This window comes from Danio rerio, chromosome 23 (assembly GCF_052040795.2).
Source record: "Danio rerio strain M-AB ecotype USA chromosome 23, GRCz13ab, whole genome shotgun sequence".
Taxonomy (NCBI): Eukaryota; Metazoa; Chordata; class Actinopteri; order Cypriniformes; family Danionidae; genus Danio; species Danio rerio.
The window spans coordinates 22,342,928-22,370,615 of NC_141043.1; the positions used below are offsets into that span (position 1 = coordinate 22,342,928).

At 35.8% G+C, this 27,688-nt stretch overlaps 1 protein-coding gene and 1 long non-coding RNA gene across 3 annotated transcripts in view; one reads left to right on the top strand and one right to left on the bottom strand.

Moving 5' to 3' along the window:
- The window catches only part of klhdc8b (kelch domain containing 8B), a 213,999-nt gene that overhangs the window by 36,236 nt on the left and 150,075 nt on the right, over positions 1-27,688 (bottom strand). For both annotated transcript variants that reach the window (XM_087306986.1, XM_087306987.1), the window contains one exon: positions 4,289-4,513. In XM_087306986.1, the coding sequence (XP_087163112.1) occupies positions 4,289-4,513 (225 nt within the window). The remainder of the gene's footprint in view (positions 1-4,288; positions 4,514-27,688) is intronic.
- On the top strand, positions 20,240-24,208 carry LOC141380483 (uncharacterized). The gene is made up of 3 exons (XR_015523480.1): positions 20,240-22,537; positions 22,954-23,074; positions 23,323-24,208. It is a non-coding gene; the product is annotated as an uncharacterized LOC141380483 (long non-coding RNA).

Sequence of the window (27,688 nt, forward strand, 5' to 3'; positions counted from 1 at the left end):
AGCAAAGTAATGCTTTATTCCTCAGGAGACTTCATGTTGCAAATAGATAAAAAACTGTTGCTCATTTATACTTCTCAAAAATCAGACATTTTAAGCTGTCAGATTATATATACAGTAGTTTGTTATGATTGATTCATGTTTTATACTACAATAAATGGTTTAAAATGTAACCGGAATTGACCCAATGGCAGTAAATTGGTTTCAGTCTAGTACTCATCCAGCAACAAAACATGGTAAAATATGTTTTTAAAGACATAGGCCTTTCCAACGATATATAGTTTGTCATAATTAGATTAAGATTTGAGGTTAAGGGCTTAAGTTACATTTTCAGACTGGTCAACGTGAGCCTTCAAGCAGCGTTTGTCAATGATAAATGCTTGAGACGGACAATGAAATTATAGTATATTACAGAGTTCAAAGAAACAAAACTAAAATTCTAGCACAAACTGTGCCTTTGATTTTAAAAGAGAGCAAAATAATATTGAAAACTAATAATTATATAGAAACTGTTTTACTATAGAAATGTAGAAATTACCAACTGTAATATCCGGTAAATTATATAACTTTAACTTGAATATTTTTTCCTGGTGTGAAAATTTAATTTTCAGGACTATGTCAAAAATTGGTTAACAGGTGATTTACATTTAATATACTGTATACACTCACTGGCCACATTATAAGGTACACCTGTCCAACTGCTCGTTAACACAAATTTTTAATCAGCCAATAACTTGGCAGCAACTAAATTTAAGCTTGTAGACATGGTCAAGACGATCTGCTGCAGTTCAAAACTGAATATGAGAATGGGGAAGAAAGGTGAATTAAGTGACTTTGAATGTGGCATGGTTGTTGGTGCCAGACGGGCTGTTCTGAGTATTTCAGAAACTTCTGATTTACTGGGATTTTGACCTACTGGCTACAGTAGCAGAAGACCACACCGGGTGCCACTCCTGACAGCTAAGAATAGGAAACTGAGGCTACAATTCACACCGGCTCAACAAAATTGGACCATGGAAGATTGGAAAAACAGGTCTTTACCTGACATAAAACTTACTTCCAACTCTTTCCACTACTTTTACTCTGCTTATACAGTGATAGGAAAAGAGACTGGGAACAAAAAAAATCCACTGCCAAAATACCAAATGTATTAAAACAATTTCAGTAAATAATTGCAGCTTTTAAAAAGTATTACAAATATTATTAGTAATACTAGTTATTATTACAATTACAAATATTATTAGTAATACTATTATTAGTAATTTTTTTTTATAGTATTACATATATTATTGACTATCATTTTTGTAAACCTCTTCAAAATCCTAAAACTTGCATTAGGTTTAAAAACCCCTGTTTTATGTGGTCTGACTTTTACACAGCATGTTAAATCAAAGTGAAAATTAAATCAGTGTGAGTTTTGCATAAATGCCTTCAATAACAAAAAACGATGTTTTTCGCAGTTTTATATCTAACTGCGCCTCGAGGATCAACGTACAGTACATTTTATATCCACCGCAGGATGTTATTTTATGCGTCCCGAGATTTTAAATGGCTCATGAACTCCTTTAAAACTGCATGTGGACCAGTCAGCGTAATGTAAAGCTGATACTGCTCAATTCTGTGAACTGAATACCACTTCCTATGCTTGGAGGAAGGTGGATAAACATTCAGCATCCCCCTGTTGATTTCTCTGACACAAGAAAATAGATTAAAAATATGCACCTTATAAGACCAGTGATTGACTAAGCAGTTTTCACAAGGACTTATAGATGGCTTTTACCAGGAGAGCATGCTGTAATACCACAGATTGCCCCCCTGCTGTGCGGTTAGAGAGAGAGGAGCAAATATATTTCCATCCCTCGGGTCCTGTATGTACAGTGAACGAAGCAACCCATCAATCTTTCAACTGGCTGTCACACAGAGAGGCTGAAGAGATTGAAGCTGGGCTGTCAGAGAGGATTCAACCACAGCATCAAAAGAGGAACAGAGAGAGGAAGCCTTGAAGAGGAGACCAGAATAATGTCAAGACCACTTTCATGATTCGTGATTTCATGACAGATCAAATGTTGATTCTAAAACATGTTGACTGTAGACCAGCAGACCAGTGATTGGATAATGTTCAAAGATATTGAAATCAAAATATATTTGCATTTATAGTCAATGTCTTTGGACTGTGTGGGAAACCGGAGCACCAAGGAGGAAAACCACGCCAACACAGGGAGAACATGCAAACTCCACACAGAATTGTCAACTGACCCAGCAATGGCTCGATCAAAGAGAGGCCTTGGCGACAAAGTTCAAGGCCATGATTTCAACATTGGAAGGGAATCTTGACTGTGTGCAAGTCACGATATTCGATTGTGGAAAATTGTAAATTACTTGACAGCCATATTTAGTACAAGCTAAGCTACAGAGTTTTGATAAATTAAATGATATATAATAAAAGCCTCACTAACAGCTGTTTACAAATCAAGTTTTTGTTCATTTATTCAGTTATTACAGCTTCTATTGCTGATTTCATCCAGGAAATGCAGCTAATTTTTTGTAAATGTTGTTTTTTTATTTTTGGAACAATGTTTTTGCAGGCATGTTTTTCCTACAACTCCTGGTGGAAAAAAACTTAAGCTGATAAACTCCCTTACAAGTTCAAAGATATGTGCTATAGGAGAAAGCTAAATTGTCCATAGTGTATGTGTGAATGAGTCTATTATGGATGTTTCCTAGTACTGACTTGCAGCTGGAAGGGCATCTGCTGTAAAGCTGAAGATCTTTGCCTGAACCCAATGGGACCCGACACGTCGCTCATACATTGCGTATGACAGTAGAGTGCTAAACAGCAAGCTGACAGGTAAAAAGATGAGGTCACTCACTACACTGAAACTGCTGTCATGGAAAATTAAATGAATGTTCCTGGCTGGTAAAAGATGATCAAACAATCCTACCCAAAACTTGCAAAGTTAGCCAGATCAGAACTCTGCATCTCAGCCTGTAGCAGCAGCCGTGAAAGGGTGTTCGGTGCTGCTGGACGCACCATCCTGAGTGCAGGACTGCGCAAAAGCCATTTACAGTGAATTCAATAATGTTCCTTCACAAAAACACGTAGCCTAATTTTGGTGAGTAAAGAGTTTTTTTAAATTATAAAAAATATTAATTAAACCATAAAAATATAATGTAGACAGAGTACACAGGCTGATGTTGGCATTAGGCTATTCTTTTAATATTCAGCTTCACCGTCGCTTTAAGGCCAGATTATGAAAAGACGTGGCAAAGCAAATCTCGCAGAGCCTTTATCTTAATTTTGTTATTGCCAAATACCTGTCATAATTTAGAATTTACTTCAATTTAATTTGTTAAGAAAGACTTCTTTTCATTGGTGTGTTGGCCAATTTAAAGGCTAAGTGTATGTACCTAGGCCTATTTAGAGTGCTGAAATGTTACAATGCTTAACATAGAGGACTTATTTTATTTCTTTGTTCCAAAGAGCTGTGTGCCTGTGTACATTTGAATAATGTCAGGCTGTAAACAGGTGCGGGCTTTTAAAAAGCTGTCCATCAAAATGTATCTGTCGTGCTCAGGCCGAATTCTGTCGAGCTCAGGCCCCAATCAGGCCTCATTTTTATGGCCTGATTACAGCTTTAATACACTGTGTAAAACATATGCTGAATAAGTTGGCGGTTCATTCCACTGAGGCGACCCCTTATTTATAAAGGGACTATGCCGAAAATAAAAAAATTAATGAATGAACTTAAAGCTGATTAATATAAAGTGTTTTTCCCATCCCATGGTCTTATGGTCATGGCTTCTGACTGTGTGAGACGAAGTCATGAGTTAAGCTAAGCAGCTCACGACCTTCCGATCGTATTTAAACATTAAAAAAGTTCAGGAGCAGTCGGGTTGAATTCGTGAGGTTTGCCAATTTGTCAATCAATCTGAAGCTGACCGATCAGGAGGATAAACTTGCTGGACTGTGAGGCCTGGATGACATGTCATGCATGACAGGGTTGCCAGAGAAGATTGTTTACAGTGGACTAAGCTTTATAATTCACACACAGACACTTGCGGTGTAGGCCTACTGATTTCCTGTTGCTGAAGTATCTGTAAAACAATCTATATTTGTGGCAAACGTTCACATTGTGTACTTTATATCAGTATTAAACTTTTATAAGATAGAGTGAGAGAAAGAAAGAAAGAGAGACACAGAGAGAGAGACAAAGTGTAGCAAAGAAAACAATGTCTTCCTCTGTTCATGTTCTCGGTGTGGGATTTAGAAATAAAGAGATGGATCGCTCACCCTGCTCACAATCAAATTCCTCTACAGTGGAGACAAAGTGAGGTCTGGAGTAAAAGTTGTGTGGTCCGGGCTGCTGAAGGCCGCCGAGGCTGAAGAAGGCTCTGTCACTGGCAGCATTCGACGAGAACGCTCTGCGGCTGGGGATAGACGGGTACCTCGTCCAGCTCTTCATCTCAAGATCGAAAGCCTCGAATGCAGTCACTGGCAGCTTTCCCTGACGCCCACCTGTCGGAGGAGTAAGAAAGAAGAGCATGATTAGAATGGAAAGGTTATTTTATAAACTAAATTGAAACTAAGACTAAAACTGGTAGCCAAAAAACATCTTTGTAAATTAAAATAAAAATGTATAATATATGAAAAACATATATAGTTAAAGAAAAATTATTAACCCTCCTGTGAATTTTTTTTTCTTTTTAAATATTTCCCAAATAATGCTAAACAGAGCAAGAATTTTTCACAGCATTCCTATAGTATTTTTTCCCTCTAGACTGTCCTATTTGTTTTATTTCAGTTAGAATAAGAGCAGTTTTAAATAAATACTCAACATTAGAGTTATTATTACGAGCCCTCTTAAGCTGTATTTTTTATTGTCTACAAAACAAACCATCGTTTTACAATGATTTGCTTAATTACCCTTACTTGCCTAATTAATCTATATTAAATTGCACTTTAAGCTGAATACTAGTATCTTGAAAATTATCTAGTAAAATATTATGTACTGTCATCATCACATGGTTGCCCACTGAAGCTTAGCAAGGTTGTGCCCAGTCAGTTCCTAGATGGGGGACCACAAGGGAAAGCTAGGTTGCAGCCCGAAATAGTGTTAGTGAGGCCAGCAGGGGGCGCTTAACCTGTGGTCTGTGTGGATCCTAACGCCCCAGTATAGTGAGGGGACTCTATACTGCTCAGTGAGTGCCGTCTTTTGGATCAGACATTAAACCTGATATATATATATATATATATATATATATATATATATATATATATATATATATATATATATATACATATATATATATATATATATATATATATATATATATATATATATATATATATATATATATAGATATTATATTTTCGTAAAAAGAAGACTTTTTACAACCTTTTTTAAGACTATTAGGTATTAAATTTAAGACCTAAATCACAATATTAAAAACAAGCATAGACAATTTTGGCAAAATAAATTTATTCAAATTGAACAGTACTGAAGACAGGTTAGATGCACGATTTAACTACAGGAAAAAAACCCAAACAAACATCTTAAGGCTGATTTATACTTTCGCCTTTATAATTTACACATTACTGCCTGGTTAGTTTCTGTCCTCTACTTATAAGCCAAAAAGGCAGTAATGGTCCAACATTCTTGACCATTATCACCCAAAAAGCTTAGAAACAGGGCATCAGGTATTTTGTAAATCCTTTCCAGGTATTAAAGAAATAATTTGTTTCTTCATTTTAGTTTTGTAACTATTAAATTATTTTAAATTCAAAATTGTTATATGCACATCAGGTTTTTCCAAACTTACAAAAACTTTCCTCCAATTGTTGGCCATCTGGTTATTCCTATGATTACGCATTGACGGATTATAAAGGTGTCTGTACAGTCGTACCTGTTTCAGACAAATCTCTTCAAAGTGTTTCATATTCAACTCAAATCAAATGCGGCATCACTCGAACTGTTCGCTCGAGTGGCTCTTGCATGTCGGTCTCATAGTAGGTCTCATTGGTCTTGTAGTTGTAATACCGCAAATTACATTTGGACTAGTGAAATAAGGAACTACAACACTATGAAAACCAAGCAAAACAACAAAAAGAATTTAAATGAGCATTAGATGTAGCGTTACATGGACATCGGAAAAAAAGACCTGTGCAAAAATATTTAAGACCCAGAAAAGCGAATTCAAGACTTTTTAAGGCCTAAAATTTTTATTTTAAAACTTTAGACTTTTTAAGACCCTGCGGAAACCCTGATATATATATATATATATATATATATATATATATATATATATATATATATATATATATATATATATATATATATATATATATATATATATTTGAGATATATATATCTTAAAACGTAAATGTGGTCACAAACTAATTACAAAAATAAAGCTAAACTGACATGTCTACCCAATTTTAAAAACCTTATTGAAATAAAAACTAATTTCCAAATGCAAAACTCTAATAGCCTCAGAGTGTGGTTATTCTCTGATAGTACTCAGTCAGGTCTGTCCCTGCTGGGAGTCAGTGTGTGTGCGATTACCACATGTCACGGCTCACTGACAACACTTTGGTCTCCTCAGACAAGCTGACAGGCTTTGCCATTATTGAGGCTCTGACACATAAAGCACACACACCCACACACACACACACACAGATGCAAATATGTAGCACACCTACAACTCATTTAAATGTATTCATTTAGCAGATGCTCACAAGTGAAGGTCTGAATGAGCGGGACACTTCTGAATACAGAACAAATGATTCATTCTATGGGGAGAGTCACACATGCACACTCAAATAATAAAAACATCGAAAGCCACATTTTGTATAATGCATCTCTGGTGACAGCTAATTGTTTGATTCTGTTGGGTTAATGCTTTCTGCAGAAGCTTTTAATCCAAGCAAATCCACAGTCTTTGTATTGCTGGTACGATAGTTTATTGTTTGTACTAGACTCGAAAATGTAATAGAGTTGACAACTTATTAATTATTGACTGATTCATTCTCAGTGAGATTTCTATTTTTAAATACTGGTTGCTAATTGAACTTCCTATTCATCCAAGAATCCTAAAATTAATGTGTATTTGCCTTAAAATGAAAATTTGTAGTTAATTTACTGACTTGCAGACCAATAAACATCAAAGAAAGAAAACTGAAACTATGATCCTTGCTGATTCTTAGAGGAACGCTCTTAATTTTGGAAATAGGCTCAACAGTTTTCAGCAACATTTAGCCGATCTCTGGGTCTGGAGGAAACACTTTTAGCTTAGCTTAGCTTACCATAGGCCAGGCAAGGCATTTTTATACACAACTGTAATTTGTGTTCTGACCTACAGTATCTGACCAATCACCCCATCGACCTTCTTCACTAAACCCAAGTGAGAGTGTATTCAAAGCACCAGTTGACCCACGGCCAACCCCTTCCCTAAATCCAACTGAAAATGTCTTCAAAAGCAATCCAGAAAAAGAAAAGCCTACCTGTAGGCTGTCAGATTTTTAAATAAATCAATAAAAGTATAATTGTTATTATACAATTGTTATTCTAAACAATTAATTCTAAGCGTAACTGGAAAATAATCATTTAAGAAATCTTTTGCATGAATATTATTTCCTTTGAATGAAATTTTATAGACAATTCTATCATGCAGAAGCCATTGTACAGCAGCAAATTTTCGTGATTATTATGCCAGAATGAGAGCATAAACTCTTTGCTCATTTTTAAGCAAGATGCTAATGATCTAATCCAAATCAATGATCTTTGCTAAGCTAAGCCAAAAGTGCTCACGCCACACACAATGATTGGCTGAACGAGTTCAAAAATGTTCAAATGAACTTTTTAACATTTAAATGGGTGGAGGGGGGTGAATAAACTGTCGAAATGAACTGTTCTTTTAAACCCAAATCAAAGGCGCTTTAAAAAAACAACAAAAACAATTGGATTTTATGTTGGGAATAATGAATGAAGAGGTGACCAAAAACCTGTGAGGTAGAAACTATTAACTATTATCTGTTTCTATTGCCAATCTCAAAGAACTGGCTAGCAATACAATTTCATGGGGGTGTTTTTGTATGTGGAGCATGTCTGAGAAGCCCTTCTCATGGATAACACAGAAGAGTGTGTAGAGTGTGTAGCTACAGTAACACACATTAGTCACAGCAGACTGCATATTTAATGTAATGAGAAAGAAAAAGAGGCTGTGATAGATGGAGCTTCATGTCATATTGATGTGCATCTTGGTGGAAATCATTATCAAAATACAATCACAGCAGACAAAACAGTCGGAAAACTTCCAAGAATATTTTCAATAAAAGTGGATAAACGTCAGATCGTAAAAAATACTTTTCAATATTTTCCATTCAATTTCAGAATGTATTTCAGTTATAATGCAACATTTTAGCTTTTTGCTACATCAAGTCCTAGTAAAGTCAAACATGGCATTTATTCTGAATTAACATCTCAAACTAAAAACACAACATATTATTCTCACATAGTATGCCACTGAACTGACCAACAACTTCAGAGATCACTAAACAACCTTTTTTTTTATTATTTTCTATACAGTTAGGTCACAATTCTTTTACATTTGTCATATTTCATGAGACTTCATGTGACTCTTGAGCATTAACTAAATATAAATATAACAAAACATGATTTCAAAAGTGAGGGATAATATATCGCTAGGTGTGCATTGAATTATTTTAATGTATGGCAAAATACATCCTATTTTTTTTTACACAGGAGAGCATATGTTTTTATGTGCATTTATAGTTTTAATATTTTCCCATCCATTGTTTTATACCGTGTAAAACAGAAGATGAAAGCATTGCAAGTAACAGTTCTCCTTGGTTCCACATCAGCACAGACTGATCTGAAATCAACGGTTTATAAAAAGAAATTCTGTAGCAAATTAGAAAGATTCTCTCTACTTCTCACTGCGATGCTATTATGCTGTGAATTTCCTAGAGCTGTTTAATATCTGTGGTACATGATCAAAATCTGAGAGTACACCTATTGAACTGCGCTACTATAATTCATCATCTATTATCGCTCAAACAAGCACTGTTGTTATCCACTGGGGAATGTGGCACCAGTGTGATCATACAAAATGTACTTGTATATACAGGGAAAAAGGTGATTGTACAATTTAGGATGAATAATTAATGACAAAAGCTTTAATTTAGGTGAATCATACCTTTAATAAATGTGACTAATGTTTTTGTCCTTGTTATTAGAAGTTCTGTTAAACTGAGTTGTGATATTTTGATACTAAAGCCTCTGTCACTAGGTAAAAGCAGCCAAAAAAGACGAATACAAACAAAGACCAGTTTTAATACATCTTCACCTCCAAAAACTAAACTAATAAAAACACGTACAGATTGAAAATCCTCAAAATTGACTTTAAGAAACAATTCCGCACAATGATGTTTGAGTGCTTTTATAAATTGTTCAGCTACTTTTATACCCTAAACACTTTACTTTAAGGTCATGACACCTTTATAATCATGATATGACACATCATGAATATTAAGGAGATTTTATATATGCTTATGACAACTTTCATTGTGTCATTAGCTCAGTCATGTCATTTTAAATGCAAATATGACATTGTTTGAGTTGTCTTTGTCCTCACAGCTGAGATGCAGATGCTGGTGTAGTTGCAAGCTAAGCTCCATTGAGTGCATTGTGTCTGACATTGCAAGTCTGATATATGCAGTCTCAGCTTGCAAATCCAAGTCTGCATTCAGATACTATTGAGACAACTTGATATAAACAAATATATCACAACATGTCTTCATCTTTGTCATGACAACCTGACATTACCAAGACAACATAAACATGTCATAAACATAAACATAATTGTCATGAGGCCATTATAATATGTCATGACTAATTTTTGATAACTTTTTTCAGTCGAACAAACTTGTAATTAAAATTTCTTATTAAAAGTGTCAATACTCTACTACATAAAATGTAATTAAATGCCATTCAATATTAATGACACTGTTATAAAAATGAAAATTTTATAACAGTGTTATTAATATTGAATGACATTTAATTACATTTTATGTTGGACCTCTGTAGTTCAAGGTTAAGAAAAACAATAATGAGGCTGCTATAAACTCACGACAGTTATAATGGCCTCATTACAATTATGTTTATGAAAGATTTATGACAAGTTCTGTTGTCTTGTCAAGTAGTCATGATTTTGATAATGTCAAATTGGCATGACAAAGACAGGTTACAGTATTATGTATTTGTTTACATCATGTTGTAATATCAGAGACATCTTTAACAATGTCATCTTTGCATTTAAAATGACATAACTGATTAAAATGACACTTAGGGCTCTATTCAAACGATCTAAAAAAAAATCCAAGGTCTAAAGCGCATGACACAAAATCATTAAGGGCGTGTCCGAATCCACTTTGCTATTTTAAGGATGGAAAAATACAGTTTACACAGGGTTGTGCTTATTCTCTTAATGAGTTATGGGTGTTTTGAGCATAATCTGCATTAAACCACTCAGAGTCTCGTCATCTCCTATTCCCTTTAAAGGTTCAGAACACCCAGGAGAACTTTTTTTTTTTTTATATTAACAGATTTGTGTGTGTTGAGCATCAGTTAAGACAATGTTAGCACCTGTCAGCTTTAATTGTGGGGAAAACTGGATAATTTTGAGCTTTTGTCAGCTAATTTCAGGTTCCGGGTTAAAAATGATTTTTGGGGAGGGATCAAAATCGGCGACGTAGCGCAGTACTGCAAGTGCAATGATGACGCGTCGGTTTCTCATTATTATTCACAGCGGAGTTTTCTTATCCTATGAGAAGAGCCGGCTGCTTAATTATTCATGAGAGCACGTGCTTTCCGAAGGCAAGACAGACCTGCCAGTTTCAAGCAAGCTGTGAGACACAGACCAACGGGACGCAGTAACTGTTCATGAAGGCTCGTATGTGTTTGTTTCGATGATCCACGGGGTTTGTTACATGTTTTAGTCCCGCGATCTTGTCAGGGCCGATCATACAGCAAAGCTGTGTGTGTGCTGCAAGCATTTTTGTCGGGAGAGCAGCACGCGAATTAGAGAATGGCGGACGTTGACTTTTATCAGGAGTTCATTCACATTCAGACACATCGCCGTGCTGCAGTGTTTGCCTAAATCCTCTATATTACCAGCAGGGCTAATGGTTAAAATAGGCAGGTCAGGAGACCTGCTGCACTGAGTCTGCATTCAGATCTATAATAGACCCGGGGATCGAGGGAGAATCCTCATTTATAGTGTTTACATGAACGCACTTATCTTTATAATGATACAAATTGTGGTTATGTATATATGAAATTACAAATAACAAATGTAGCAGGGCATTAAATTACTGTTTATTTCTTTGCATTTTAACGTTGTAAACTATAAACTCATGCGTTTCCTCAGGGTTTGTGTCTCATTTTGTGAGCTAACTGTCAACAACAGATGTTCGCTCCCCTTCTCCCCTGCTGGCCACGCCCACTCCTGCCCTATGCTCGCGGGGCTCCACGGCCATTAATCATGCATCTTTTGAAAAAATTCTTAAGTAGACTTTAACCGAAAGTGGGGGGTGTCATGGCCCTTTAAGAGTCAGTTGCATCTCGCCATGGCGCATTTGCTATTTACATGGCAGACTTTGTAAGAGGAAAAACTGAATGCTTTACTAGCAAGAAAACAGTACACAGATCATCTGTATCCAGTGAGGATAAAGAACGAACACCTATTTACTTTCTTTTTACTCTTACTCAACTTTACTCCTTTACTTTTGTGTATATGGAAACAGTGTTGTACGCACTTCACTGAAGACATCCATTAGCCTACATATTTCATTTTGTTTGTTAAGCGCAAAGATTTGTTCCAAAACTATTTATAAATTCAGTTCTAATTTCCAGCAAACATATTAATTAACAATAATAACGAGGTGTGGTCAAACAAATATCCAAACACACGTCCTATTTTTATGTTGATGCATACATCTGCAAAACCAGGTGGACAAATCAAAAAATTTTTATTAAAACAAATATAAATATGCATATAATAAATAATAATACTACTAATAATAACAACATTATACAAATGCAAATTGTCATGAATAAACTGAAAAAGCCCCCTGAAGTGAATAAGGCATGGAGGTAGTGGTTTTTATATTTATGTAGAAAATAATCATTTTGGATGCAAATGGATTTGCTATATAAACATATAATGTATATAATGTGGCACAAAACGTGAAAATAAGGGTTCATTTGTCTGAAAATGGCAACAAATCGCGACGGGTGTATAATAGGGCCCTTAATGACAATTGCCATAAGCATGCAAAAAATCATGTGTAATGTCATGATTATAAAGGTTTCATGACAGTAGGGCTGTGCAATTAATCGAAAATCCAGTTTCGATTTTGATTTTGGCCATTAACGATTATGAAATGCCATTTATCGAGATAAATGATTATTACATCATATCCTGCCCCCTTTACAGTTGTACACATTTGTCGCTCTGCAAAGCTCAGTTCCACGTGAAAATGACTAAAAGCATGTGCTGTACTGCAACTTTTGCAGCACGGGATGCGCATCATTCATATTTTTATAAGCGAGAAAGAGCACATGTTGTTGTGTGTGTGCGCGCCGGGCTTAGCCTTGCCCATGTAGTGTGTGAGTGCATGTGTGCGCGCGCGCTGCGCTTAGCCTCGGACAGCAAAGCACACACATCTAACATCATTTTGTTGTGAGCATGTTAATGGTCAAACACATGCACATTTGTGTCAGAGCGACGTGTTTAGTGATTAATCACATTAACCCTCAGTTTTGTTATAAATAAACGAGTTGAGAATCAAAGGACACGTGAAAGAGAAACCATATCAGAGCCGCACTATTCTTAAAGTGACAGCACGCAAATATTACTGCTGCCGTCTGTTTTTATTATTGAAACTTTGGTCACACTTTACAATAAGGTTCATTAGTTAATGTTAAGTAACACATTTACTAACATGAAAAAACCATGAACAATACATTTACTACAGTATTTGTTCATGTTAATAAATGTTAGTTAATAAAAATACAGTAGTTCGTTGTTAGTTCATGTTAACTCATGGCACATTAACTATTGTTAACAAGCATGGACTTGGATGTTAATAATGCATTATTAAATGTTCAATTATGATTAATAAATGCTGTACATGTGATGTTCATGATTAGTTCATGTTAGTAAATGCATTAACTAATGAACCTTATTGTAAAGTGTTACCAAAACTTTTGTAGCTAAAAAGTTTTTTTTACAGTGAAGATGCTTAAAGCACAGTTTTCTTTTATCTTTACTATGATGACAGTACACTAGATATTTTTCAAGATACTAGTATTCAGCTTAAAGTGACATTCAAAGGCTTAATTAGGGTAAATAGGCAAGTCATTATATAACATTAGTTTCTTCTGCAGACAATCAAAAATATATATTGCTTAAGGGGGCTAATAATATCAAGCTATTAAAATAGGTTTCAAAATTTTATTCTAGCTGAAATAAAACAAATAAGCCTTTCTCCAGAAGAAAAAAAATATTATAGAAAATACTGTAAAAAATCCCTCCAACATTATTTGTGAAATATTTATATATTTATAAACAAAATTCACAGAAGGGCGAATAATTTTGACTTCAACTGATAATCGTTTTGAATAATCCTGATTACAATTATGACCAAAATAATCGTCATTATGATTTTTCCCATAATTGTGCAGCCCTACATGACAGTCTTATGAACAAGTAAAATATCCCCCAATAAACCTTCTGCTGCAAAAACAGACAATATACTGTACCATTACTCCTTAAACCCAAATGATGCATAATCTTATAGGTGCACAATGGTACCCTTTTGATAGCGGTGACAGCTTTTGTATCTTGTATTCTCAGAGAGTATACTTTGAGTGTCACTGTTAATGTATGCGAGAGATCAGAAAGTATCAAACACTGTCACGTTCCCAGGAATGTTTTTTCTCCCTCATCCTATTCTTTCCTTCTCACACGTTCTCTTTCCTTCTCTATGCATTCACAATGTGACTGATCTCCTCCCAGCTTTGGCATTACTGAAAGCCCTCTGGGACAGAACACAGATCCAGGCAAAAAAAAAAAAAAAAAAAAAAAAAAAAAAAAACACACACACACGACAAAACAAAAGGAGAAAGAACCTGTCTAAGAAACAATGCAGAAGAGAGAAGAGGTGGCCAGAAAATGGAAATGCAGTAAAGACAGTGTGAAAAGTGTTAAGGATGTGGAAGCGTGTCTCTGTAAGAAAGTGAGGTTAAAGCAGTCTATTTAGGAGAACCTGTTCTCTTGACCTTTGCTGGACACCTCTAATTAACTTCTTTCAGCTCTTTCAGCCTTTCCCCTTCAATCATTAAAGCCTCCATGGTCCAAATTGTAGAAAATTAGTTGAGGGGAACAGGGCAAATACACCAGCAGATTTAACAGAGGTGTGTATGGGTGAGAAATTGAGCTGAGTGATGTGTGGCTGAACAAAACCCAGACTCAAAGACAGACAGCCACTGCATAGTGCATCATGTACACTTGGCAATGTAAAAAACACACCCGGCACCATCAATAGAAAATATTACATACACATTGCCAAAAAAAATTTAAAAAAAATTAAAAAATCTGAATTTAACAACAAAGAAACAAGGAGATATTTAATATTTAATAGAAGAGGTCTTTAATGTCAGTCCTCTAACAGACAGACAGTGATGGAGTAGAAACTTTGTTACATAATGCACCTTAGTGTTTAATTTAAAGCTTGTCTTATACAGCATGTATGCTTTGTTGATGTTTTTACAGTATATTATTCATAATGTTTGCAAAAGTCATGAAGATATTCATAACTCATGTACCAATGATAAATGTGAATATTAAATCTTAATTTAGAGAACTAAATGCATAAAAATCTAATGGAGCGAATTAAATAAACGCTAGCTTCTAAACTTTAATTGACTCAATTAAAAAAATACTTAAAAAAATAATTTTAAAAAACTCATCCTGCGCTCTAATATAAAGCTACAGTGCTATCTAAAAATACAGGTGAGTGTGTCCAACGATACATTTTCAATTAATTTTAAATCTCTCCAAATGTTTTCATATTTGCATTTAAAAGAATCTAAAATAATATAAAAAACATTGTGAATTCATTCCTGAGATTCAGATTTCTCGAATAATTACTCCAGTTTCAGCTTCAAACAATCCTTCAATCTAATATGGTCTAATATGATAAAAATTATCTAATATGCTGTCTTCATGCAAACATATCTTATTAAATATTATATAAGAATTTACTGTGACTTTTGTTCAATTAAATGTGTCCTTTCTGAATATAAGTTCATTCATTCATTTTCTTTTCAGCTTAGTCCCTTTATTAATCAGGGGTTGCCACGGCGGGATGAACGGCCAACTTATCCAGCATATGTTTTACGCAGCAAATGCCCTTCCAGCCGTAACCCTACTCTGGGAATCACCAATAGACTCTTGCATTAACACACATACACTACGGACAATTTCAATTCATCTATAGCACACGTCTTTTCACTTGTGGGGGAAACCAAAGCACCCAGAGGAAACCCACGCAAACACAGGGAGAACATGCAAACTCCACACAGAAATACCAACTGACCAGGGCTCGAACCAGCGACCTTCTTGCTGTGAGGCGATCATGCTACCGACTGCACCACCGTGATACCCTGAATAAAAGTATACATTTTTATTCAAAAACATTATAGGGGTAATTATACAATAAAAATAAAATACTTGATGGATCTACAAAGTTTCTAAGGCAGATCACAAACAGTTGGCAAACATGTCTCATCATTTCTCACATTCAGAACTGGCACCCCGCAAGGTTATTTTTTCAGCCCCCTGCTGTTCTCATGAGCCACACACATATGACTATGTGCACTGTAAAAAAAATGAACTCATGGCAATTAACGTTTTTGCATGAACTTAACTTATTTTAGCAAGTTAATCAAGTTTCAATGTATACTTAACTATATATTTATGTAAAACTATTATAACTAAGTTTAACTTTATGATTTATGTCAGCTTAAATGATATCCACTGTAAAAAATGCTGGGTTCCACACAATTCATTCATGTTGCCCTAAATCGATTAAAGGGGTGGTTCAGAATGTAATTTTAAGGCTTGGTTGTGTTTATAAGATGCAAAGCAATGTGTGCTCATGTTTCACTTGAAGGAAATCACGTGTTTTTTTCATATATCTCACTTTGATTATACACAGCTACTCAGCTAACATGAAAACGACTGATATATTTCCTAGTTCCTCTGAAAGGTCCACACTCAAGTGACTCTGATTGGTCATTGTCATAATGAGCTGCGATTCGCGGATCGGCTCCACGTCATGCCCGTACAAGCACGCGCTTTTCTGCAGTGTAAACCTCAGTCAACCTTCTGCCTGCTCACTAAAATAAAATCTGACAAGTATCTGTAACGAGTGAAAATGGGGTGCGGCTCCTTTAAGAGAGTTTGCCATTGTGTGTGTGTGTGTGTGTGTGTTTGTGTGTGTGTGTGTGTGTGTGTGTGTGTGAATGTGTGAACTTTCTGTAACACAGAGCAGGACTTTCTCTGATGCTCAGATTAAGTTATTTTCTGTAATATATTGTGACAGAAGAATAAAGCACAAGATGTGGGATGTGACCTGTGTGAGCCTTGATTTATTTTTCTGCTGCTACCATGAGTTTGGTGAGCTATCCTGTATTTTTTTAATTCAACGTGTTAGTTGGACTTATAGCATGTAGAAGGAGAGGAACTACCAGACATTGACTATCAACAGGAGCCCAGTGGACAGAGTGGACAGTTTCAGATACTGACCTGTACACATCACACAGGCCTGTCATGGTCCTGTCACATCAACAACAGGGTGACTCTACCATGTCTCTACCATCTTAGACACTTAAAGAGCCTTAAACTGCTGTCTCAGGTGCAAACAACATTTTATACCTGCAACACAGAGGGCATCCTGACTGAAGCATCACTGTCTGGTTTGAGAACAGCACCTAGCAGGACAGTTGGGTGATATTATAAGCTGAGTGTATAGCATCCACACTGAACTCCCTGACCTTGAGACTTTCTACTGCAAATGGTGCTGGAGCAAGGCCAGGAAGATATTGAAGGACTTCAGCCATCCCAACAATAGACTTTTTTCTCTGCCGTGATTAGGGAAGTGCTTTTGCTCCCTGAAACCAAACTGAGTTTGCATCTGCTCAACCTGCACTTAATAATGAAAAACTATATACATTTACATTAAGCCATACATATCATCATATATTGTGATATTTGTTCTCCTGTAAACTAAGACAAGCTAAGGTAATTTTCTTTCTCACTAGTCACCTGTTTTCTCTCTATATACCTTTTATTCAGTATTCTTTATTTTTAATGGTTATTTGCAATTGGTCATGCTGACTGTGTATGACAAGAACAGAAGCCTTTTATCACATTTCGCACTTTTATTCATTCATTCATTCATTCATTCATTTTTTTTTTCAGCTTAGTCCCTTTATTAATCCGGGCTCGCTACAGTGGAATGAACCACCAACTTATTCAGCACATTTTTACGCAACGGATGCCCTTCCAGCCGTAACCTATCTCTGGAAAACATCCATCAAAACACACTTATTTACTATGGACAATTAAGCCTACCCAATTCACTTGTACCACATGTCTCTGAACTTCGAACGCAGAAAGAAAATGCAAACACCACACAGAAACATTGAGGCTCGAACCAGCAACCCGCGACCTTCTTGCTGTAAGGCGACAGCACTACCTACTGCACCACTGCGTCGCCGCAATTTTATTGTGACAAATAAAATTTTACTTTGAAACTTTTTATCAATAATGTAAAGTAACTGTCTCTTTGTGGTGACACAGAAAATTTGCTTGCTAAACTGGCTAATTCGCTAATGCTTACAGCTAAAAACAATTCCGGTCCCTTCATACATATATTTTTCTATTTTTAAAGTAATGAAATGAAATGAACCAGCAACTACTCTGGCATGTTTATGCAGTGGATCCCCTGTCAGCTGCATGAAGTAAAAAAATGGACACATATTTTACTATGTTTAAATCTATGTGGAATTTCTTTCAACATTAGTGCATTAAAACATGGAAGATAGAAGTAGAATGTTGCCAGTCAACAAATCGAATGCCTCTAGGTCTGGTCCCTGTATACAACATGGTATTAAAATGCGTTTGTGTTGATCTAACCATCACCAACTATCCTACTGAACAAATTAAACTTGACATCTTTACAACATTCAGTGTTCCATATAATCAGCTGTTAAATTTAAATCAGCTCTCCTTTTATTTTATCAGTATTTTCAAACAAATAACTATTATTTTAGGTTTCAGACTTTGAAATATGCAGAAATATTCAGAAATACTAGCAAAACAAAACACTCACTGATGCCTTTGAAGACAACACTAATTATCATTTTATACACAATCTGAACATGAGCTTAATTAACATGAGATTCACACTGTTTACTGTAGGTAACTAGTACAGTTACTCTTTTCATAAACCAGATGAAGATGCTTACTTTCATGTATTTTAGAAGTTGATGAATTTGCATGTTGTAAATCCGGTGGTTCTAATCTCTTACATGGTTTCACAGGTCACTCATCACAGATCAAATAATATTGATTATTAATTAGCTGTTTCACTGAAATACATGTTCTTGCACTTATTTGAGAAGTGGAAAGTGAGATATTTAACAATATAATTAGAATGTTTGTCAATTTTGTCAGAAAAAGAAAAAAAAAACTATATATTTTTAAGTTAAAGGGGCTGTCAAATTTAACTTGATGATAATGTAAATTATGTTCTAATTTAAAAAATAAAATAAAAAATCACACATGAGGATTTGCAGGAGTATTTAAAAACTTATCCGTAAAAGGGTTCAACTTAAGTTGGGTTTAAAGGTGAAAAAACTTAAGCAGCACAATGTTCTCTTACCAGACCTAATTCTAACACAAACTCTAGGCCAATGGTTCAGTTTTGCTGCTTGGTTTGCTTGCTTATATCTACATTTTACAAAATTATTCCTCAATACTACAGCAAAAGATCAGAAAAAGCCAAAATATAAACCCGTTTATAAACCCTCAACTTAAAGAAATCACAAATCCAAAATGTATCAAAAAAGCACTAAAGAAGCCAAATAAAACGGAATGTGCCTCCCTTACTTGTGATCCATTCAATCTAAATATATTTTTAAGCAGGTGTAAACAAGACCCGAAGACATGTATTTCATTCAGCTAAATGAAAACAAGACCAGTTGAAAACACCTTCACACATGCTTCTATATTTCTCCAAGAATGTTTTAGTTTGCATCAGAATGGGGTTAGCTGCACTCCTGCCCAAACCAGATTTAATACTATTAGCAAACACAGTAGGGATCTTATTTTGGTGCATCTGGGTGACATGTGATCGAGTGTCTGCATTCTGTGACAGACCTTGCGGGGCGCATCCCAAAGTAAATCAAAAGTAAATGAGCATTCTGTGATACAGGCTCATTCCTCATTCTTGGCCTTAATGTGATTTTGCTGTTGCTCTATTTGTGGTCCAGCAGACCAACAAATAACATAATTACGTTTCAAAACTTTACTGGTGCTGCCATGTTGAAGATCTTCTGCAAAACTTTTTTTAACTCTTTCATGCATACGATCACACCGGTGTGATCAGCCTTGGCTGGTAGAATGTTAAAGAGGTGGTCCAGAATGTAATTTTAAGGCTTGGTTGTGTTTATAAGATGCAAAGCAATGTGTGATCATGTTTCACTTAAAGTAAATCACGTGGTTTTTTCATATATCTCACTTTGATTATACACAGCTACTCAGCTAACATGAAAACGACTGATATATTTCCTAGTTCCTCTGAAAGTCCCGCCCTTAAGTGACTCTGATTGGTCATTGTCATAATGTGCTGCTATTCGCGGATCGGCTCCATGCCACGCCTGTAAAAGCACTCGCTTTTTGCTGTGTAAACAATCAGTCAACCTTCTGCCTGCTCTAAAATAAAATCTGACAAGTGTCTGTAACAAGTGAAAATGGGGTGCGGCTCCTTTAAGAGTGTTTGCTGTTGTATGTGCGTCTATGTGTGTGTGTGGTGTGAATGTTGTCTGCGTCTGTAACAAGCGCATGTGCGCAGGACTTTCTTTTTCTTTTTCTCTGATGCTCGGATTGAGTTGTTTTCTATGTTCTAAGTTTCTAAGTTATTATGCGTTACACAACGTCTTTCATATATATCCGGAATATGCAGGTGTAAGTAATATGAATCATCCACTTATCTTTTGCAACTTCATTATCTGAGATGTGAAACGCATGGAAAAACTGCCTGAAGACAATCAATGCAGTCGCGTGCGCCCACACATAAGAGACACGAACGTGCTGGTGGAGTGTGTGTGTGTGTGTGTGTGTGTGTGTGTTTACGGCAGTTTGACTGATAAATATGAATTTGTAGCTAAATCGTTTGCCCGAAAAGCAGCATTTCGCATTATTTACATCGATGCTACAGCTTACCGCTAACGCTAGACACTGTACATGTCATGATCGATTTTAACAAATAAAAACCCTTACTGGTTGTAGTACACAGCTTCTTCTTTAAGGAGATTTTAGCCAAATCCAGCACTGAACTGGGAGAGATTCTGGAGCTGTGTTTTGTCAAATCATGCTTGCTATGTAATTTATAATTCTCTGGAACATAATTAATATTGAACTGTAAGCACTTCTGTCTTTGTGTCGTGTCCTTTGGAAGTCCAAATACAGAAACAGATGAAGCTCTGTGGAAACAGCAGTGTTTAGACGCGTTTTTAGCTTCATCTCTGCTATAACGTTACTGTGCCTCTGGCAACGGCCTTTACCTGTGCAGTGTGGGGTGTGCAGTAACGAACCTTTTTGATTTTACACGGGGTGGAAGTATTTTTTGTAGTCCCCAAAATTTGTTCATTGTAGGCTTTGCTAAGCTAACTCTGTAAAAACCAAGGTCTCCCTTTGCATTGAACTTAGAACTTTTTACATTCAGAGATGTTGGTTATGTTCACACAGCTACATTACACATCAACTAAAGTTTAAAATGTGATATCATAGTGGACCAGCCTTTTAAATTCAAATTTGACTGTGCACGCTGAGGCACAGAAAGAAGTGTGCAGTGCTTGTCAAAAATCACAATTTATTTGTGCTTTTATACAAATACCATTAATTTAAGGTTTCAGACAGTCAAATAAACATAACAATAAACAAAACATGCCATTTAAGGTTTGTAAAATACACGTGGATGTCTATGGAGATGGCAATAATAATCAATTTTAAATATAACTGGACAATGTGCTTTGTTCACAAGAGATACAGACTGTTTATGTTACTAGAATATTTTCTCTATTCCTCTCCCAGATAAACAGTAGCTTACCTTCATGTATTTCAGACAAAAATTATGAATAAACATCACATTAACGAGAAGTACCTTCAGCTGTATCCCATCTAGACTTTACCACGGTGCAGTAGATGGGGAGGTCTAGATGGGATAAAGCTGAGGAAATTCATGTCAGTATAGCAACATTTATTCTGACCAAATAACAAATAATATTTTAACATTACAGTGAGGTTGGTTTTAGGGTTGAGGTAGGGATAGATGCTAATAAAATACAATTAATGCGTAATTTAATAAATAATATAAATACTTCTCATTAACTTCCGATAGCACCTTCTAGCAACAATGGCGGAGCCCGAAAAATACGATCATTACACACATGAAAGGGTTAAATGTCAAACTAATGCATGACCAGTAATACAAAGGAGAGTTGCCCTTTGAACACAAGTGAGTGAGAGAGAGGAAAAAAAATAGATGGAAAAAAGAAAGATGAAGACCTAAAGGAGGACTACAAGCAAACGCAGAGGACTCCATATGAATTATTCCCTGTGATGTCAAATCACTGAGTTTAAGTCTAACCATTGAGACAAAACTGTGTCACAGTGGAGAAATAAAAGAAGAGGAAGGAAAAAAACATCCTTATTCTGCTCACTTCATGCAAAATATCCCAGTTTCAAATAATATTATGAAAAATTGTGTTTTCAAGGGGCTGGAAAGGTATTGAATTGATCCGATTACAATAAAAACAATCTGTTCAAAATGAGGAAATAAAATAAGTTTAGAGATAATTGAAAAAATACAGTTGAAGGCAAAATTATTACCCCTCCTGTGAAATTTTTATTCTTTTTCAAAAATTTCCCAAGTGATGTTTAACTGAGAAAGAAAATATCATTATACCCTTAAGAAATTACATTGTGGTTTAAGCACCAATTTTCACTTTTAATAGTTGCTTATTAACTGCCTATAATTAAGATATTGGCTGTTAGAAAATATAAAGTACATGTTCTGCATGATCTTATTTTACACCTAATATTGCATTATAGGCTCATTATGAAAATGTGGCCCTATATATCCTATATTTCTGGAGATGCGAATTATGTAGCCAGAGCTGCAAATGGCTGCATTTTATGTTTAAAGGGCACCTAGGTTACCCCTTTTTTCAGATTTAATATAAGTCTTTTGCATTTCTAGAATGTGTATATAAAGTTTCAGCTCAAAACACCCATCAGATTTTTTATTATACCTTTTACAAGATGCTGTTTTATACTGATTTCCAGCAGGGGGTGGTTTTGTCGTCCTGCGCCTTTAAGACGAGTCTTTCCCGCCTACTGTTTCTACGTGCCTTCCCGTGTGATCTAATCTCCTCCCTCGGCTGCGTCAGACAACAGACAGACTTAAAGGAAGAAGGTCTCACATAGCGTTTGTGAGAAATACTACAGTAAGAACTAACCTTTACTAATCAGTATTGTGAACACACACACACACAGGCAGGCAGACAGACAGAGCGCGCTTAGCTTAGCACTGTTTTTGCACTCAAATGTGACAGGATACAGGCTAACCTCCAGTACTGTGTGGATGTCTGTTATGCTAATGTACAAAATAAACCTGATTTAACGTCCACAAACCGGGATTGAAGTGTCTTCTTTTATAATTGTTCTGACACGCGGCTGTGCTGATGAAGTAAAGCTGAAGTAAATTGCTGTAATTAATTACACACGTGCACTGTTTTAAAACACTTTAAACATGTGAAACTTAATCAAATTTGATAATGATTGCTGATCCTAGCGAACAGAACAAACCTTTTATTACCGGTTGCTTTGCGTATGTTTGCCTGGTCTTGTTGACATGTACACGTGACTACCGGAACATGTTAATGCGCGCAGCTGTCAATCAATTCGGTGGGCGGAGGGACCGCAAGTAAAGTTGCAGTCGGTCTGAAAACCACTCTATTTGGTCCACTGTTTTTATGTTGTTAAATTGAAAAAAAAAAGGGCTGGGTGTGTTTGTATCACCCCAATATGATTGTCTATACACTATACATACACATATGTTTGTCCAAATAGCTTGATAAGTAGATTTTTCACCATAGGTGCCCTTTAAAACGAATGCTAAGAAGAGGTATGACAGCGATCCTTTTCCCGCTTACCAGCTGACCGCTAACCTCCATGTGGAGGACTTTCATACTGTTACCAGTTTGTCCAGTTAGCTCGCCGTGTACGCCGGCAGACTTGAGACGCAGGGAAGAGTTGACCATGTCGATGGGGCTTGAGTCTGGCAAAGAACGGTTCCAGAAAGCAAGTAAGACAACAACAGAAGCCAAAAATAAAATAAACAAGTCAATAATGGGGTAAGAATGTGGTAAAATTTGAAAATGTTGTAAAAATGAAGCGAAGGCTTTATTTTTTTCTGGATTGCTTTTTAAATCTGTCGGTTAGGTTTAGAGAAGTGGGTGGCTGTGTCAATTGGTACTTTCGAAAACACTATTGGTTGGGTTTACGGAAGGAGGAGGGTGGGTTGGTCGATCGGTCAATGGGTCGGTCGGTCGGTCGGTCAGTTAGTCAGTCAGTCAGTCAGTCGGTCAGTCGAAAGCGGCCTCTAGTGGATTTAAGCGAGAAGAGCAGGAGCAAATAGCACTCAAGATAGAAATTTGGGATTTCAAAAAGCATACACAGCGAAAACAAAAACTACAAAAAAAGTAGCTCCTGGGACGTATTTGGCACTCTCAAGAAATGCATATAGTGGAACGTTTTGAGAATGAACCTGGGTTGCAATCCTACCAAACCTAAACTACTACCTTAATCATAATAATAATCAGCAAATTAGGAGTTTATTGAGGCAAAAGTCATAATTTATGGCTTAATAATAGCAAGAGTTATACCTTATGTAAAGTGTGACCAAAATTATTTGTTCTGATAGCTACAGAACAAACCACTGGTGTCCAATGATTTGCCTAATTCATTTGTTATTGAATGGAGTCAGATGACAACAAAGATGAGGGCCAACTGCAGTTTATTTAGAGATGAGTCAGGCAGGCAAAGTTCAAAACAGGGGCAACCGGTAGCATGAGGACAATCAAAAAGAATAGTCATGGTCACAGGGAAAGAAGTCAATGTAGGTGGCAAAACAACATAAATGGTAAACAAAATATTGGGTCAAAACACGAGATCTCAAACAATAGATCGCTGGTGATCATAACAGAATGTAACACTAAATATAAACACACCTTTTCTCTTTGTATGGCACTCATGAAATAGAAAGAAAAAAAGAAAACTAATTTTAATAATAATTGGAAAAAACCCTGGTGGTTATTACAAGACATTTGTGGCGTTTATGACTTAAATTGAAACAAATGACAATGAAGTTACTATATATATGCTTCTTAAATATGCAATATCTTAAGCAGCATATCACAATGTCTCTATTAAAGCCACTGCATTTCTATTCAGCCTCTAAAATTAAACCAAACCAGACTAAACAAAAGTTTGAAGCAGAAGTTGCACTCACGAAGAGGGAATGTGAGCCCAGGTGTGTAACAGTAATGAGGGCACGTCTGCATCACCAGACTGATCAATCATATGCCCGTAGCTCTTGGCATGTCCAGCCTACACTTTTTATAAAACAGAAGTCTTTGGCATGTCCTCATTAGTGTGAGTATATGTGTGTGTGAGAGAGTTATAATGACTTGTGAAAGAGTGAGAGGGCAGCTGATCTTTGTGTCTGACCTGGACAGAATGTCTCGCACAGTGCAGTGAGGTTAGAAAGAGGACAAGTCTGCCAAAAACAAAACCCCATACTGACAACAACTCCACAAGCTCATCAAACCCATGGGCACAATAACACTCTGACCAACCATCAAACACACAAACAAACACACAAACACACACGCACACACGTATAAATACCCCTAATACTCATCAAATACCACTTTCAGCAGCAACCTAGTACTTCAATGTAGTCTCCCATCCAGGTACTGACCGGGTGGAGCCCTGCTTACCTTCAGTGGGCGACCATGTGAGAGCTACAGAGAGCTAGCTGCCGGCATTGAGCTATTTTTAGCTTAATACTTTATTTTTTGTTTGCAAAACTTTCTTTTATTTTGCAAGTATATATGGCCCATAGAATACACTTTTCTTTGACAAGCATATTCCATGAATTATTTGTTTAGGAATTTTTGGAAGAGGGAAAAATATACACCAAATCATGCAGTGTAGAAAACATGCAGACACAATTTTAATGGTTAAAGACAAAGCAAATGCTAGTTCATACTTTAAAATGCAACACTGAAAACATATAGAAACAAACCAATTAAAATGCTTGGAGCAACACATATTTAACATGTTACAATGCTGATTTTGACATCTTTTTAAGGGAAAAACTAAATAAAGATTTAAAACTAACAAGAATTTAAAACAGAATTATTAGCCTCCTCACACACAAAACAAAACAAGTGCATACAGCTAGCATTTGGTTGCATTTGTGTCTCTCACTAAGCCCAATACAGCCAAGGGCTGAAGTTCTTTTAGAGGACAAACTGAGTGTATAATGGTAAGCTGAGATACAGGTTTTCATTTAATGTTCCTTTGTGATTTCTAAGACGGAAGTAAGGAGCGAAGAGCTCTGCTGTAAAGCGTCAGATCCCTGCAGCATATTGCAGAGCAGATTCCACTTCCCCCACTGAGGAATGACTGCACTCCACAGTTCTTATCAGCCCTGGCATGACACGAACAATTACCAGGTGTTTTTTTTTACCACATCTGCTGTTGCTGGAGGATATTGTGACACAGTCTGACACACAAAATAAGATGCATTACAATTACTGGCTAGTCCAGTACACCGTCTGCTAAGAACCACTAGGGAGAAAGCCCACATTTCCATTCCTTTTCAACAATACCTAACAAAATCATTTTACATCTTACTTGTTTGAAAAACTGGCAAGGGTGTATTAAAGTGATCTAAAATTGACAGGAAAGACAAAGACATTTATAATGATGCAAACGATTTCCTTTGAAGAAATTTCTAATCATGAATCCGCCACAAAAAGATTAAGCTGCAAAATGGTTTGTACTGTAATGAAGCACACAATATCCCAAGTTTGTGTTTCTTTAATGCTCTCTTTCCTAATTTCTGTGATAAGCAAACATTAATAATGGTGACGAGACACTGAAACAAATATCATTTAGCATTTTCAATCATCCATGTTTATCCATGGCTTTACATAAGAGAGAAAAAGCTGAATTCAATTATGTTTGCAATAAGTGTTTAAACACTCAATCAGAGTTTCAACAGCATTACAATGGCCAAACATAATAGATCATCACAGTTGAAAAACGTCTCTGTATTTTTCTTGTTCACATAATCGAAGTCGATGGTAGCCAGAACAGTTTGGTTAACAACATTTTTTAATATTTATGTTTCTGTTGTATAAAAATCAATATCACATTTGCACTCATACTATTTGGGCTAAAAACAGCCTTTGTGTGTGGCGAGGCTGGTGGTGCAAGTGTTAATTAGTGTCACCTGTGTGTTTGTTTTGTGCTCATTTATTAAAGTTTTTGAAAGTTAGTCTATTCTCTGCCTCCATCTTCCTGATTGTTAGGAGCCATCTACTGTAACTTTATATTATTTGATACAGATATGAGGCTAAAAACCCAATAGCTTTCAGTTGTGACCCTGGACCACAAAACAAATCATACAGTAAATGTCATGACTTTTTGTAGGAATAAAGAGACATGACCGAATACTAAATTTAAAAAAGATAGGCTAAACAGTGCTAAAACATTTGTTTAATGTTAATATTTTTTTTTACAGCTACTGAACTTGAGCTTTAAAGTTTTTTAAGAACAGGAAAAAACATAACGCACTTTTTAAGCAATATGATGGTGGTTAGATGATTATGATTTTAATCTGATTATAAATAAATAAGCTTCCCATTGATGCGTGATGATTTGTTCGTATCTGATAATACTTGACAGAGATATAATTTGATTTGAATATCTGGAATCTGGGAGTTCAAAACAATCTAAAAACTGATAAAACCACTATTAAAGTTAATTAAGTTCTTCACCAAATTAGGTTCTTAGTAATTCATAATTTACTATTCAGAACTTTTGTTTTTGGCTTTTCAAATTGACATATCTTTGTTGACCATGATCTTTACTTAATATGCTAATGATTTTTTGTCGTAAAAGAAAAATCATTAACTTTCATTCAGACAATGTATTTATGGCAAAAATATACTTGTGCAACATA